Source organism: Gambusia affinis, linkage group LG05, assembly GCF_019740435.1.
Source record: "Gambusia affinis linkage group LG05, SWU_Gaff_1.0, whole genome shotgun sequence".
Lineage (NCBI taxonomy): Eukaryota > Metazoa > Chordata > Actinopteri > Cyprinodontiformes > Poeciliidae > Gambusia > Gambusia affinis.
The window spans coordinates 20,762,390-20,778,274 of NC_057872.1; the positions used below are offsets into that span (position 1 = coordinate 20,762,390).

The 15,885-nt window shown below is 32.8% G+C and overlaps 2 protein-coding genes across 3 annotated transcripts; both read left to right on the plus strand.

Annotated features, from left to right (window-relative positions):
* Positions 1-601: 601 nt before the first annotated feature.
* LOC122830597 (killer cell lectin-like receptor subfamily B member 1A) lies at positions 602-8,091 on the plus strand. 2 transcript variants are annotated; one of them, XM_044116065.1, is made up of 8 exons: positions 602-723; positions 2,775-2,849; positions 4,357-4,434; positions 6,243-6,356; positions 6,617-6,913; positions 7,007-7,170; positions 7,283-7,401; positions 7,478-8,091. In XM_044116065.1, exons 1-8 carry the CDS (start codon positions 663-665, stop codon positions 7,602-7,604), a joined length of 1,035 nt encoding a protein of 344 aa, XP_043972000.1. In that variant the 5' UTR covers positions 602-662; the 3' UTR covers positions 7,605-8,091. The 2 variants fall into 2 exon arrangements, with proteins under 2 accessions (XP_043972000.1, XP_043972001.1); XM_044116066.1 differs by lacking the exon at positions 6,617-6,913 and having other exon boundaries at positions 7,478-8,081.
* A 1,064-nt stretch (positions 8,092-9,155) lies between these two features.
* LOC122830598 (CD209 antigen-like protein B) lies at positions 9,156-13,069 on the plus strand. The gene is made up of 8 exons (XM_044116067.1): positions 9,156-9,222; positions 10,313-10,363; positions 10,454-10,522; positions 11,141-11,254; positions 11,578-11,898; positions 12,005-12,162; positions 12,340-12,452; positions 12,530-13,069. The coding sequence occupies exons 1-8, from the start codon at positions 9,156-9,158 to the stop codon at positions 12,657-12,659; spliced, it is 1,023 nt and encodes a 340-aa protein (XP_043972002.1). The 3' UTR covers positions 12,660-13,069.
* The last annotated feature ends 2,816 nt before the right edge of the window (positions 13,070-15,885 follow it).

Sequence of the window (15,885 nt, forward strand, 5' to 3'; positions counted from 1 at the left end):
TCCTAAGAAAAAGCACAAGAATTCTGCAAAGAAGATGGAGGAGATCTTGCTGTTGCTAAGGACACAAGGTAAGGACAGAAATAGAAAACTTTTTATATCAATTACACATATATTTTCAACAAACTGTTGATGGTGTATGTGAAGTAAATGTATCATTTTAGAAGTATATTATTGGCACTATTTGGGTTGAGAAGGAAAGTAAAAGATGCTGGATGGATCTCAGTAAGTTAGAGTTAAAGATCAAGATTTGGTCAACAAAGAACAGCCACTCCTAGGGTTTAACCAACTGTAGGATGGTGTGACTTTTATGTGTGAAGCTTTCTAAAAATGGAGAACAGTGTAATTAATCTCTTCCTCCCTTGAAATTGGAAAAGATAAAATGTATTTAAACAGTATCGCAATTTAATATAGTGAATTGTGTAGGGAATGCATTCACCGAATTCTGAATGTTTTACATGATACTAAAGCTCTTTGTGGTGTGAATATTTTTTCTACATGAGTGATTAATACCGATTACTTAAAAAAGCAGAAGTTCAAAATTGTAGGAGCTTTAAATAGACTTGTGAGTGAAAGCAAACGTCCACTTCTCATGAACACTGCTCTTTTCCTCATGATTTACTCTCCTCTTGCAGACAACGAACTTTAACAGCAAGACCTTAGAGATGGCAGACAACAATGTCCAGTACGCTTCTGTTGTTTTCAAAAACAAGAGACCAGCAAGAGGTGAGTTTTATGTTTACGTTTTTTAATAATCCTTTGACTAACATCTTACGATTAATGCTGCTGACTGAGAAAGTCTCAAGTAAAAATTTGGTTCCTCTAGGAACTTTGTAGATAAAACCACTTAATAGATTTTAATTGTTTCTAACATTTAATTAAGATTCTATATAATGTTTTAACACAATGTGTAAAACAAGAAGTTTAACTGACCAGGAAATCTTATTAGACGCTGATTATGGTTGAAAAAGTGTAATTAAATGTCTGCTTTTCTTGTTGGTTTGTCTACTAGGAATTTCTTTTTCTTTTTTTCTTTTTTTATGAAACAGGTAACTGGGTTCTTTTTTCTTTTTTTGTACATAAAGTAATATATGCTGCAAGAGAATGAAAATTTATCCTCATCTAACAAAAATGCTTTGTAACTAATAAGATTTAAGGACAAAAATAGCAATATGTGAATCAAAACTGGACCTGAGAATATTAACTCCATACTGCAGCACAAGCTCCTTAGTGTATAGATATAACAAGACACAGGGACTAATTTCTCATAAAGTGGGAAAGATAAATGAATGTGCCATTCATGTGTTAATCCTTAAAAGTAAGGAAATATTAAAAACATAACTTTCCTCCTAAGCTTATCTATATTTACAACTTTTGTAAAATAGTGTAAAGTAAGAGAAACTGACAAATAAAACTGGATGATGACTGAGTCAAAGTGGGGCATCTTAAGTGTCTACACAGCAAACATTCGCAACTATCTGCATGTCAGCATTGCATTGAAGGCATGTTTTCTGTTGTGTCATGTCAAATGTAAATGGATGAAAATAGTTTAACACTGCCAGGGCTTTAACTAGAACTGCTTTAGTTGAATAAGAGAAGCCAAACTGTTTAGGCAAGTCTGGTGCAAAAAAAGGGTGAATACATAGGAAAGCACCTAATACCCAATAAAGGTAGGTGGAGGATTTGTTATCAGCTTGTTTCGTCTCTGAAAAACAAATTGATAACAACAAAAATCTCAGCAAAATGAGGTATTTGGAATATCAAGATATTTTAAATGAGAATGTTTTTAAAAAATGATCAAAATCAAGTTATTAAACCAACACAGCCTAGTTCACCAGGCCTGCAGTCAGCTTTCTTCCATGATCATCTTAATTTTCAGGCCGAATTCCAACAGAAAACCTGAGAGGTGCAAAAGAGGAGAGCAAAAGAGAGCAGCCAAGACCCCCCGGGGTGTCAAACATATCCAAAGAGGTGACCAAAATCTCAAACACGGAGCAGGGCTGATGTTTATTTGAAAGAAATGCATCAGTCATGTATTCAATTGGGTCATAGAACAGTTTTTTTGTCTGTTTTATTTATTTATTTATTTATTTATTTATTTATTTATTTATTTATTTATTTATTTATTTATTTATTTATTTATTTATTTATTTATTTATTTATTTATTTTGCTTTCCAGATACAGTGGCATGTCCAATAAACTCATCGCACAGGATGTTTATTAAAAAATGTGCACATGGTAACAGAAATGCCAATTCTTGGCATTTCTGTTGCCAGGAAATGATCAATTTCCTGGCAACACAGAAAACTCAAGATCTGACTCAGACTCTCCCTAAACCCTCAGTGTGTATCCACCCATTTCTGGAGCTGTGGGTAGCTCTTGCAGCACTCTGTGGAGTTTGTGGTGTGATGGGTCTGAATGCTTCACTTGCGGAGCGTAACAAGCCATACAGATACAAAAAACTGTCTCACCCCCTGGATGTAAGTGTATCAGTGTAACTGTAAACTGGAAATGTCTGATGTGAGGTTGGGCAAAAAGAAAGGTCAAAGACTTCTACTCTGTGTGCTGCAGATGATAAAGTGCAGCATCAGATTATTTTTTTCTTTATTTACTGAGACACTTTTCCTTTTTTATGAAAGATCAGCTCTGTGTCAATTTGCTGATATTTTAATTTGTCTCCCAGTCTAAAGATATGCTTTCAAGTTCAAGCTAAAATATTTCACAATTGATTTAATTTAGAAAATTAATCATGTCACAAACATTTGAACCTTTTCAGCTAAAAAAGAAGAAGAAGTTGTGTATGATGATGTGAAGCCAACCCAAGCAGCTCGGAAAACGACTGTCACAGAGGGTAAGTAAATGAAAAATAAGTAAATGCATCAATAAAATCTTGTATGCATCTACTCAGCTACAACAGACTCAGTTAGCTCTAACATTCCACAAAGGTTGCAAGTTTCAGTTCAGATAAACTCTCATCAGAAAGGAAGTAATTATTGTTGCCATGGAAACTGACACCCTTGACCAACCCGTTTTTAATTTTTTCTCAAACAGCAAACCAACATGACATTATGTAACATTTAGAAGCTCATCTGAGGTTAACCTAAAACATTAGTTCATAGCATGAACACTCGAACAAATGAAATATGGAAGGAAGTTCAAGGTCAGATAAGTGTTTTCAGCAGACATCATAGTCTTATGGTATTTAAAGAAAGAAATTGAAAACACTTAGATTTCAGAATAAACTTCATTCATTGAAACAAAAGAAAGTTTGACATTTGGATTTGATGCTTATGTGGTCCAATTCCGAAAGCAGCCTGTAGAACTGGTGCTAAGTTTCAAAGAGTGACTGATCAGATTATCCTTGAAATTGTTTTTAGAGAATAGATTTTACAAAACATGCACAGATAATAAATAAAGGTGTATCTTCAGCCTTGCAGTGGCGGCCATTACAATAACATCATTTCTAAACAATAAAGATTACATATTCAAACAGTCAATAATCACTTCATATCTCTGATCACTGATGTGTCCTGTTTTCATTAGTTCTTATGACGACTTAGTTTCGCTTGTACTTTTACTTTATGGTCTAATATTACAAGTGCAGTACATTTGTATATCTCATAACAACCCAAACCTAAACACTAAACTAGTAACTAAAAAGTGAGAATTATGTTTGGTGTTTAATGAAATTCTGTTAAAGAAATTACAACAGTTTGAGCTTTACAGGCTTTAAAGCTCCTCCAAGTCCTTGGAAATCCAATTTACAATGATTATTTACCAAGTTTTTAGGTCTAGTCTAAACACTACTTCATCCATTAAATGCATTAAATGTGTTACATCTGACTGCCATAACCGCAGTGTGTATCCACTCACTTCTAGAGATGTGAGTAGGTGTTGCAATGCTCTGGGGTTTGTGATGTGATGGGTGTGAATACTTTATTATCAGCCAAAAGATACATATATCAAAGTATCTTCTTATTTATTTTATTGTAAACATGAATGTAAAATTATTCATTCTTACAACTTTTGCCATCTCTGTAGGTTTCAAGAGATTAAATCAACACAGCGTAGTTCACCAGGCCTTGAATTGTCTTAAATTGTGATAAAGTGCAACATCAGAAATGTCTTGCTTTATTTCCTGTGAAAGACACTTTCCTTTTTTCACTAACGATCAGCTCTTTGTCAGTTTGCTGGTATTTTAACTTTACTCAGTCTGTTACAGTTACAGTAGACTGGCAGAAGAAAAGACGCTGACAGATACTTTCAGTTTCAAGCAAATATGATCATTAAACAATGAATTTAAATGCTTTCAAGAATGTATTGTGAAACAAATAGACATTTGCTCTGTATTCTCCTAGCTAAAGAAATGGAAGAAGTATTGTATAGTGAAATGAAGAAACCAAACAAATCGTCTCTACAAACATCTGACACAAATGGTAAGCAATTGAAAAAAACTTATTAAATGCTAAAATAATCATTGCATGTGTAAACTCCTCTCTGACAGGCACAGTTAACTTTAACAACACCAGTAAAAGGTGTAAGTTTTGGTTACATATACATTTGGATCTAATGTTTAAATGATCCAATTCCAAAAGCAGCACTGTAGGACTGTTGCTAAATTTCAATGAATATGACATTAACATTTGTCCTAAGAGCTCTGATTATGTCTCAAAGACTCTAAATACAGATTTGAATGCTGAAAAGATTTACTGAAGATGGCTTAGCTCAAAAACTATTCAAAGATGGTCATAGTTACTGTTTCTGCATTCATTTGGCTGTCCAAAAGCAGCCTTTGCAGATATCTAAGCAGGACTGTTCTGTAAGCAGTGTTACCAAATTGTGATGAAGTGCAGTCTGCAGTAATCAGGAGTACTCTAAACATAGGATTCTTTGGTCACATGTTTTAACAGACTTGTTATAATCCTCAATTAAAGTCTTCAAACAACTTGGAAATTTTCTGAGTGAAAAAGCTCTCTAGTTTATGTAGATCACTGCATGATACTGACTGGTCACTGCGACATAATGTGACTCAACGAATCCAAAACGTCTCCCAGCATGACTTCAGGTGTTTGACTGCTGTACCTGTTCATGGAATAACATTTTTCGGATCCCTTCTCTGATACTGAACAATTTAAAGATCATGTATTCAGTTATTTTTCTTCTATATTGTATATATTGAAACATAACTAAGCTCATCAAATAGTTTCCTCCCAAGAAAATTCACATAATTATGACACTGTTGAATCTCAGACATGTTGAATAATAATGTAGTTCAAATGACTGAAAATATCTGAAATGTTTTAGAAAAATGAGTAAACCAGTTGATGTGCTCTTTACTACTCAGCCGAAAGCTCACTCTTTCACCTAATGTGTTCATTTGTATTACAAGGATTTGATTGACCAAATATATGAATCAGTAACAAAATATTAAAACCAACTCTGGACAAAGGAATGAGTCCATGCAAGCAAACATTATTGCAAAAAACGTTTTAAACCAGAGTCAGGATCAAATAGCATGTATATTTATAGTAGGTCAAATGTTTCAAATGAAGAACTGCAAAAATAAGATGTTAATTAGTTGTAAAATGTGATCTGGGACAAGGATGTACTTGTCTTTATATGTTTGCATAAGACAATTATTGTAAAATAAATACCAAAAAAAAGCATGCCTTATGCCTTAATTTTTAGTTTTCAAGCCATCATTCTTACACATCCTTTATTTTAATAAACAGATCTCCAAGACTTCTGGTAATTTCATTTGTAAGGTTTTTTTTTTCGTTTTTTTTTACTTATTTCATAGCCAAAGAATTGTTTACACTATGTCTACATTTTTAGAGCATTGTGTTTTGTTTTCAGAAACATAAAGTTGCCCTCAGTTGTAGATATATTTCTTATATTTTTAGCATATTCTGTTGCTGTGTAGACATCATCTTATTTGAATGAAAAGTTTAAATTTAGTTTGGTAACTTTGCCTATAATACTAGTAGCAACCCATCTCAAGCCCACCGTCCCTCTCAGTAACTTGTTTACTATGTTTGTTTCACAGGCTTTAAGACTCACTATCTAAAAAACTAAAACTCTTCTCTCCACCATCTTTCTTTGCTAAACGATGACAATATTTTTGTAACATTTTAAGATGAAAAGGTATCGGTATCAATATAAAACAATGCAAACAAACAAGGTTTAACTTGCTGTAGTTTGGTCCAAATGAAAATGTCCCATATTTTCCGTTTGGTCTCTGCAGGACCTTCGTCAGACAAAGAAGCAAAAAGATGTTGCTTGTATCAGAAGTTGGTTTATTGTTTTGGGAGTCTATGTGTGATTTTGGTGGTGGCCATTATTGGAGTCAGTGTCTACTGTAAGTATGTAAAAATCATTTTTAAGACTGAGACAGGAAGATATTAGAAACTTTTGATGTTTACTTCCATGGAGATTATGGAAGAACCTTCAAAATTAAAGTCATGGAAAATAGAAATTGGAATGTTTCAAAAACCAACTAAAACTGAAAAAGTTTCTGTTGTTTTTGTTATATAGGATTTTGTTCCTTAAATATCTTTATATCTTGTCTATGTATTTATTCTATATTATCACTACCTGGAATATGTTGATGTTTTGCAGTTGTATCTCTTGACAAGAGAGATAAACCTGAGCTGAAACAACCAAAAGACAAACAAATTTTCCTGCCAGATGAAATTTACAACATGACAAACCTCAACAACAAATTCAACATCCAGGTTCAAAACCTGACACAACAACAACACAACCTGACAGCAGAAATTAGTCAAGTTCAAAAGAACCACGACTTGCAGACAAAAATGAAAACTCTCGGAGAAGAAATAAAAACTTGTAAAAAGCAGAAACTCAATCAAACTCTGCATATCATTGATGAATACTGTCCCAAAGAAAATGGGAGTGGTATGTTCAGATTTCCTTATGGTAAAAGATTATACCTAATTATAATGATACTGATCAGTCCAAATATTTATTGGTTGATTTCTGTTGTTTCAGTGAGACGGTGTAGTTCTTGTCCAAAAGGCTGGATTCACTCTCAGTCCAGCTGCTATGCAGTTAATAATCCTGAACCTAAGAAACAGAAAACCTGGGAAGAAGCACGAGAAGACTGCAAAGGAAAGAGTTCAGATCTGACTGTTATTGGAAATCAAGAAGAAAAGGTAAAAGCAGATTCAGAAACTGTTTATATGAATTACAAATATATTTTCAACACCAACTGTTAGTCATGGAAATTAAGGAAATATATTATCCTTTTTATCTCATTCTCCACAGACGTTTGTTGATGACTCTAGCTGGAAGGATAACGAGGGTAAAATGAAAGGGTTCTGGATTGGTCTCAGTGTTGAAGGAGGGAAATGGAAATGGATGGATGGAAATGATCTGACCAATCAGTGAGAAACACATTGTTTATTAAGCTTCGTATAAAATATATCAATCAGTCTTGATTTAACTGATGTTTTTCCTTAGAGCCTGGATACAACAGCCTGACACTGACGGTCAATGTGTAACTTCTCTCCAGAAACGAGAATGGAAATCAGTGAACTGTACCGAAAGAAACGGCTGGATCTGTGAGAAGAAGGCTTTATCTGTTTAAACATGAAATGTTGAGGTTTTTGAGAAGCGGTTTGGAAAACCTTATTTAAGACATAAGCAATTTTCTGGTTTAGCCTTTTTAAAAGCCCCTTTTAAAAGGCTTTACAAGTTTCAAATGTTTTTCTGATGATTTGTCAAGTTGTAAATTTAAAGTTTTTCAACAGATTCAAAAGCCAGACAAAATGAGTTTTACGATGGCTGAAGTTTTTACTGATGGTTTTTGAAGGAACTTCCTAAAGTCATGACTTCAGCATGACTTATGATTCCCGCTGCCTGTGAATCTTTCTTCAATAGTTAAGATAATTTATGTAAATATCTATTACAGAAGTTATTTTATGCAATCTATTACACAGAACAACACAATTGTTATTTTTAAATATGAAAATAAAAAAATATCTTCCATTTTTTTCTATCAAATAGCTTATCAAACATTTGTGATGCCTGATTTTGATTAAGAACTCCAATAAATCTCTTCATATTAAAGCAAACAATCTGAATTTGGAAGTGAATCTTTAAGTTATCATGTTCCCTTGAATAGATGCAGGTTTCTGGTGTAGATCATATTATTGCCTTTTCATATTACTGTAGCTTTAAAACGTTACAGAAAGAAAATAAAAGAAGTACACAAGCCTGAGACGAAGTTCACTAGCACAGTGGTATTATGGTCTGTCTAGAACACAACATGAAGATTATGCCTCTTTGTCAAACCTCAAGCAGCCATAAGACTCGGTTGTATGATTTTACAGTGATTTATTTACCAGATTTTAGTTTACATTGGATTTAGTTTACAGAAAATGAGCTATGTGTAACTTTTGGGGGAACTTTATGCCTAAAACAATAAACAAAAGTAATCTAAAGTACCAACCAAAGTGAAATATTCAAGAAATGTGGCTGGTTAAGATGAGCGGAGGAAAAGGACGAATGGTGCGTTGCAGTGTCATCTTATATGATCCATGATCATATAAGATGATCATGGATCATGTTGGACAGTTGGACAGTAATTAGTCCAACATCCATGATTGTTGGACTAATTCATTCATTTAAATTTACATATTCAAAACAATGCAGCACCTAACAAAAGCAGTTGCAGCACTCCAACATCTAAACGTGGCCCTAAATGTTTATGAGAAAGTCACTAAAAACTGGACATTACCCTTATTCTTTTTGTAATTTACCTAAAAGCTAAAAACTGTGACCAACTGAGTAAGAAACACTGATGGATTGATTGATCCAGCATAAACCTTAAAGCTCTGTAACTTCCAACTGCCACCATTTTGAACTGTAATACCTTTTATAAATAAGTTAATATTTCAGTGTTCCTTCATTTTTTCATGCTACATTAGATTTGTTCTTTACAACAAAGAAGAAAAGCAAAGCGCCATTAAAACAAATAAACGCTGGCCAAAGTTTAGTTGATTTAGGCATTGATCCAAATAAAAAAGCAGAAGTACGCAAATCAAGAGCAATAAAATGAAACACCAAGAGAGGAAACAGCTTCCTCTTCTCATTTGAGTCTACGAGTCAAATCGAGATCAACATTAAGGCTGTAAATATGGCAGAGGAAGAGGTGAGCTATGTTTCAGTGGTCGTCAAAACTAAGAAGAAGCCCCAATCACAAGGTAAGTTCGTCTGATTCTGCATAAATTAAGCATAATTCTCCAACAGTTTATCTCAGTCTGCATCTTTCCGTATGCCAGGGGTGTTCAGACCTTTTGCCACATGAGTCCAAAGTACTCACAGGTCAAGGAAATTATTTTTGAAAATGTAACATCTCCCAAAATTATATAGAGAACTTTTTTAACTCTGTGGTGACATCATCCATCGCCTATGGTGGAGGTATGTTTACTTACAGCTAAGCGGTAGCAGTTATGTTCATCAGGAAGACTAGCTCTGTCTGAGCATGATCTCCTTACCCGGTTTAAATGAGAGACAGAAGAACTTGTGCTAAAATAAATCTGTTCCTGAACTGGAGAGCAGTTGTTAGACTTTCTGAGCATCACAGCTCCCGACAAACTCAGATCTATGCACACAGTCACATGTTGTACTTTTTTTTTAAATGGCAATGTTCTATTGCACATTTATTTTGATCTGAATATATTTAATACCTGTACAGTTTTCTTCTATGGTTTAGGTTTGTGCTAACTGTAGAGTCTGTTATTCCTATTTTTTCTGTTTATTATGACATTCTGCTGGTGGTAGTCCTGAATTTTCCCATTGTGGCAAAAAAAGGTCATTCTACTGTATCTATTCCATTCTATTTTATCAGTTAAGCAGTAAATTAAGTATACAATATTTTTTATCAAACAAAAAAGCCTTTCTTTTTTCAAAATGTTGATCTTGGTCAAGATATCAGATATCCCCTCATCCACAATCAGAAAATTATCAATATAATCAAAGTTCCACTTCAATGTGAATTTCTTGAGCACTTATCCAAAATGTTTTTGACCTTAAAATAAATTGATTAGCATATTAGAAATATTGATTATTTAGTGTTTTAGTTGTGCTGATTATTTTTAATGTGTTGCTTTCAGTACATGACCCAGTTCTGCATTTGTGTGATTGGGGAAACTATGACATACATTTCCTAAATTGTGTTGCAATGTATATTTTGACAGGTTATTTTATTAAAAGACAAAATAGCAGAGAATGAAATATTTCTGTACATTACATATGTTTGATTAAATGTTTTTAAACTCACTGCTCTTTCAGGTAAAAATGAGGAAGAGACTGTATATGACGAAGTAAAGGTGAATAAAGAGGGTAAGTATGAAACAGTAAAGATTTTTAAGTTGAACCATAACGAGCCTTAGAAAGTTCTTGTAAAGCAACTTAAAATTTCAACCTTTTCAGCTGAAGCAGTTGGCGATGCTGAAGTGGAGAACCAGAATGAAAGTGTTCAGCAAACTCTTGACACAAAGGGTAAGTTTACAAAAAAGAAAGATATATAATATTAAAGTTCTCATTATTTGCCCCAATTAAGGACAAATTAATACCACGTGGAAACATGTAAAATGCTGGTTAGCTAATATTTGAATTCTTTTTTGATGTTTCCATTGTTTGAAGATAAAAGAGAGGACAATGTGTTCTTTTACACTGACTTTGAGAGATTTCTCTGAAATCAAAAAAAAATCTTAATGAAAATAATTTTAAGCTTTAATAATCCAAGTTGTTAATGCTTTTTTGCATTCAAAGTTTAAAAGCAATCATGATCCAACACTATGGTTTTTTCGCTGTTGCTTCAAATCCATGTCAGTCATTGTTTTCTTGGACAAGACACTTCACCTGCTTTGCCTTCAGATTTTATGGCAGCCTTGCTCCTGTCATTTAGCCCCAGGGCAGCTGTGGCATAATGGTGAATGTATAGCCCCGCTTTAGAGCTCTCTTGGCTGGATAAAGTGCAATTGCAAGTACAGGCTATTTATTAGTATTAGAGAGTGGAGTTTTTCTTTTTGGTAATAAAGTAAAAATACTTTATCTCCAGCTACAGAAAGACGCAGAAAGGATTTAAGTTCATCTTTGTTGTTTTAATCTCTGTAGGATTTCTGCCAGACAAAGCGGCAGAAAGATTTCGTCGCTATCAGCAGCTGTGTTGCTGCTTTGGGACTCTGTGTGTCATTTTGGTGCTGAGTGTCATTGGAATCTGTGTTTATTGTAAGTATACAAAACTAAAAGGCCATGAATATAACTTCTGTATATTTGATATGGTCTTTCTTATAACTTTGTTAGTTTATAAGAGTTCGCTCTTGAACAAAAATAATTTAATGGTGCTGAATCGTCTATTTCATTTAGCTGGATTATTGGTTCTTATTGGCGAATAATTTAAAGATGAGGGTCTTACCTCTAAAGAGTCTCACCTTTATGATAGATATGTCATATTTATCTTTTTTAAAAGGTTGTTTATATTTAAACTGAGTAGAAAGCAAGATTCAACTCTAAAATAGTTTTTTTTTAATGAAGCAATTTTCATTTTTTAGTTACAACAGTTTATGAGAGCACTCCAAATGAGCTGATCCAGCTGATATCAACCCAAAAGGAAAAAATCCAAAACCTGACTGACCTCAACAACAATCTCAGTTCAGTCAATGCCAACCTGACTTCGGTTTCCATGGTCTTACAAAACAACATCACCACACTGACAGCAGAGAACCACAACCTGACGTCACTTAATGAGGAGCTGAAGGAACAAAGTAAAAACCTCACAGAAATAATAAAAAACAATGAGGAAAACCGGAATGAGCTCAATGTCAGTCGAGCTCAGTGGAGCATTGATGAATACTGTCCTAAAACAAATAATGGTAAGCTATATTTTAGACAAACAGTTTGTGCTGAACTACATTATCATGTTTTAAAAATAATAATGATATTATGTAAAGATTTATTAATGGAATATTTTTATTTAAGGGAGAAGTTGCACTTCTTGCCAGAATGGCTGGAATTACAACCTTTCCAGCTGTTATGCATATGTTGACCCCCCTAATCAGAAAACCTGGGAAGGTGCACTAGAAGAGTGCAGAAGCAAAAAATCAGATCTCACGGTTGTGTATGATCAGGCTGAAAAGGTAATTGAAGAACTGTGGAACAGCTTTAGTAGATTAAAATGTACAATGATTTAAAAAAAAAAAAGAAAAAAAAAAGAAAACTTACCTCTAATAATTCTGGATGCTTAATATTCAGTGAACATAAAAGCAGAGAGTCATGTAAAGGTTAACTTTTGTCTGATTTTATGTTGTTCTCAGGATTATGTTAATACAATCAGTCATGATTCAAGTGGCATTAATGGATACTGGATTGGTCTCAAAGCTGTAGAGGGGAAATGGAAATGGACCGATGGAAGTGATCTGACCAATCAGTGAGACACACATTGTTTCTTAAACTTTGTATAAATCAAATCCATCAGCCTTAATCTAACAGATTTTTTTTTCTTAGAATCTGGATACAGCAGCAAATAGCCACTGATGGCTACTGTGTAACTTCTCTTAAAGGCCGAGGTTGGAATACAGTGAGATGTAGTGACAAGAACGCATGGATCTGTGAGAAGAAGGCATTATCTGTTTAAAACATCAAGGATTCAGATTGAGAGAAGTTATCTGGAAAGCCCTACATTCAAATAAGTTAAAAGTGTAAAAAGTTTGTAATTGAAAGCTCTGGTGTTTTTGCAACAAAATCAAAACTTAAGATTTAAAGTTAGATTTTTTTCTGCTTCTCATATTTATTATTTACATATGTAGAAATTTAAAATCATAGCCTAACCAGAAGGTTTAAGTGGAACACATTAATTGTAATTATGGAAAAGTTTGGAGTTTGAGTTGTTTCACGTTCAGCTTTTACAGATTATTAACAGATGCATGACAAAAATATAACAGACAGCATGACTCAGTTTTATGTTTCCTTAAATTTTCATTAATTATAGTTTTTCAAGGGATTTTATGTTACTCTAAGGGCAGCCTATTTTGTGATTAACTTTCTTGGATCTATGTATTTAGATGCAGTTGCTTGTTCAAAGAGATCTTACAGAATACAATGTCACTTGCCTCTTGACATTTTTTATGTCACTTTGCTCATTAAAATCTGTGAAGTTTTAATTTATTCTTAAGCTGCACAAAGATGATCATAATGTGTCTATATTACAGGACATTCCTTTGGAAGGAACACTTTCTCTTTATCATGTTCTCCTGAGTTGATTCAGGTTTCTGCTGTAGATCAATGTTTTTGTGTATTCGCTAAGCTTTAACAAGTTACAGATAGATAGAAGTGCAGAAGCTTGTGCAGAAGTTGCTAACACACTGTGGAGTCTACGACATTATCTTAATTTTATTGCGATTATGTTCCCACTCTATCTTGCATCATTAGGTCTTTATTCTGGTATTAGTACAGTTTCATTCTCATATTATATGAACAGCACCAAAATAAAGCGAACATCAGAATATCGTGAATATCAGAAGTTTTAGTTCTTGAATAACTTTGTCTTTTACTCTGGAGGCAAAATATCCAAACTATAACTTTTGGTTTTTTGTACATATTAACATTTAATATGACATTTAATAATTAACTAAATTCTTAATAAAGAGGCAAATACAATTGCTAATTAAGAAGGTAATTATAATGTCTGTGTGGATTTATGGTAAATTTACTGTCTCACTGTCATTCATAAAGACAGAAATGGAAGTGATAGAGGATCTAATTTGATTATTCCATACCGTTATAACACGTTTTGTCTGTCACACACAATATTTGTGTAACCATGTTTTATTTATTTATCCTTTTCATACCACATAAACATCCCATTCAATGTCTGAGCTAATTTTTAGCTGTGACATAAATGCAAATGACATCCCATAGGAAAAGCAGAAGTTGAACACGTAAGAGCTGTGAGATAGAACTGCTTCTGCAAAATGACCTCTGGCTGCAGTGGAGAATCTGTGTACAGGTCATAAAAACTCTGATATTTCTAAGAAGTTTGTAGTGATGGCGGAAGAGGAGGACGTTACCTACACGTCTGTTGTATTCAAAGCTAAAAATACATTACAGCCAAGGGGTAAGTTACCTTTTTTTACACACCCTAGATGTAATAAATTATTTGTAAGACCTGAGATAGTCTGTATATTTCTTTATCTCCACAGATATAATGCTTATTTCTGCTATTTTAATATAAATTTAAAACCAGACAATTGATATTTTGTGAAATTAAGAGTTTTACTTTAAGGTTTGAAACTATAACTGATTAGAAAAGCATTATTTGTTTCATATAAATGCTTTTTAATTTTGTTGTTAATGCCAGCTGGTAGTTCAATAGTAAAAGGTTATAAAGCCTGGATGAATATTAACTCTAATGAAACATTTTTGATGGGGTTGATTTGTAAATGTTTAAGTAATGAAATTTCTAAAATGTTAGTCTTTCTTGAAATTACTCATAATATAACTGCCATATCTTAAAACCAGAGGATGAGTAATGACATGTATTTCTTAAGCATTTCCCAGTAAAAAAAAACAACTAAAGTTACACAATTCAATCAGAACTGCAACTTCATGAAATTATTGTCATCTTTGCCATTTTTAAGAGATCCTGTTTACCTCTTTACAGAAGAGTTCTTTGAAATGTACAGTTACTTGTCTGACATTTTGTCTTGTTGCTATCACAATCTTAAATATATTTAATTAGGATTTGTTATGATATACTAATACAAAATAGTGAATAATTTTGAAAGAAACAGGGTTTCTAGAAACTATGACAGTTTGGCCACTAGACGGTGCCATATTTCTGTTACTTGTAAGTTATTGATTATTTTCTTAAAGATATATTTTTTTGGATGGACAAAATAAATTACATGAATAAAATGCTGTTTAGTTCTTTATGAAGAAATTTATTTTGTAAATAAAAACTTTACATTTGGTGATTTTTGTTTTTTGACAATATTCCCAAAAAGTATTGATGCTTCTACTCACATCTGTTATGTTACAATCACGAAATTGAATACATTTAAATTTGATTTTATGTCATAGGTCAGCATAAATTTATGTCAGACATTCATTTCAACATTCTTAATATATCTGAAAAGTGTGCATTATATATATATATATATATATATATATATATATATATATATATATATATATATATATATATATATATATATATGTCCAGGCCCCAATTGTAGCTCAATAAAACCGGAAGCAATCAATTACTTGTAAAATTCCAGATTTTGCATAACTTCTGCATTCAACTATGTATACTTTAATGTCGGTAAAACATTAATACATATTTATGTGCCAGCTTTATCAATGGCTTGAAAACTGAAAAAAAAAAAAATTGACAAGGGAAATGTTGCAGAAATATTCTTTGCCAACTTAGCAACTTTTGAGACAAATAAAATGGTGTTGGCCAAAATCGGTATTGGAAAGTCAAGCTTTTTAATTAAAAATCGGTGATCGGGCAGAAAACTACACCCATGATCTCTTAAGACTGATGTATTAATTAGAATAAAACTAATATATTTAAATAAACATCGCTTCAGTTTTCTTTAGTTTTGCTTGGAAACAAATAACTCTCAGATTTTTCAAACTCTAAATTCTCTGATGAAGATTTGCTATACCAAGTTTTAAAAGGTTGAAATATTTTTTTCGTCGTGTTCCTGAACACATTTTCCCCAAACTCAGGCTTGATCTAATTTTTCTTTGTTCATATATTTAATGGATTTGACTCGTTGCAGTCACTAAATCATCGTTTTAATAACAAAAAAAACTTCGAATTTTACTACTATTAATCAGAAAAACGTTAAAATTAG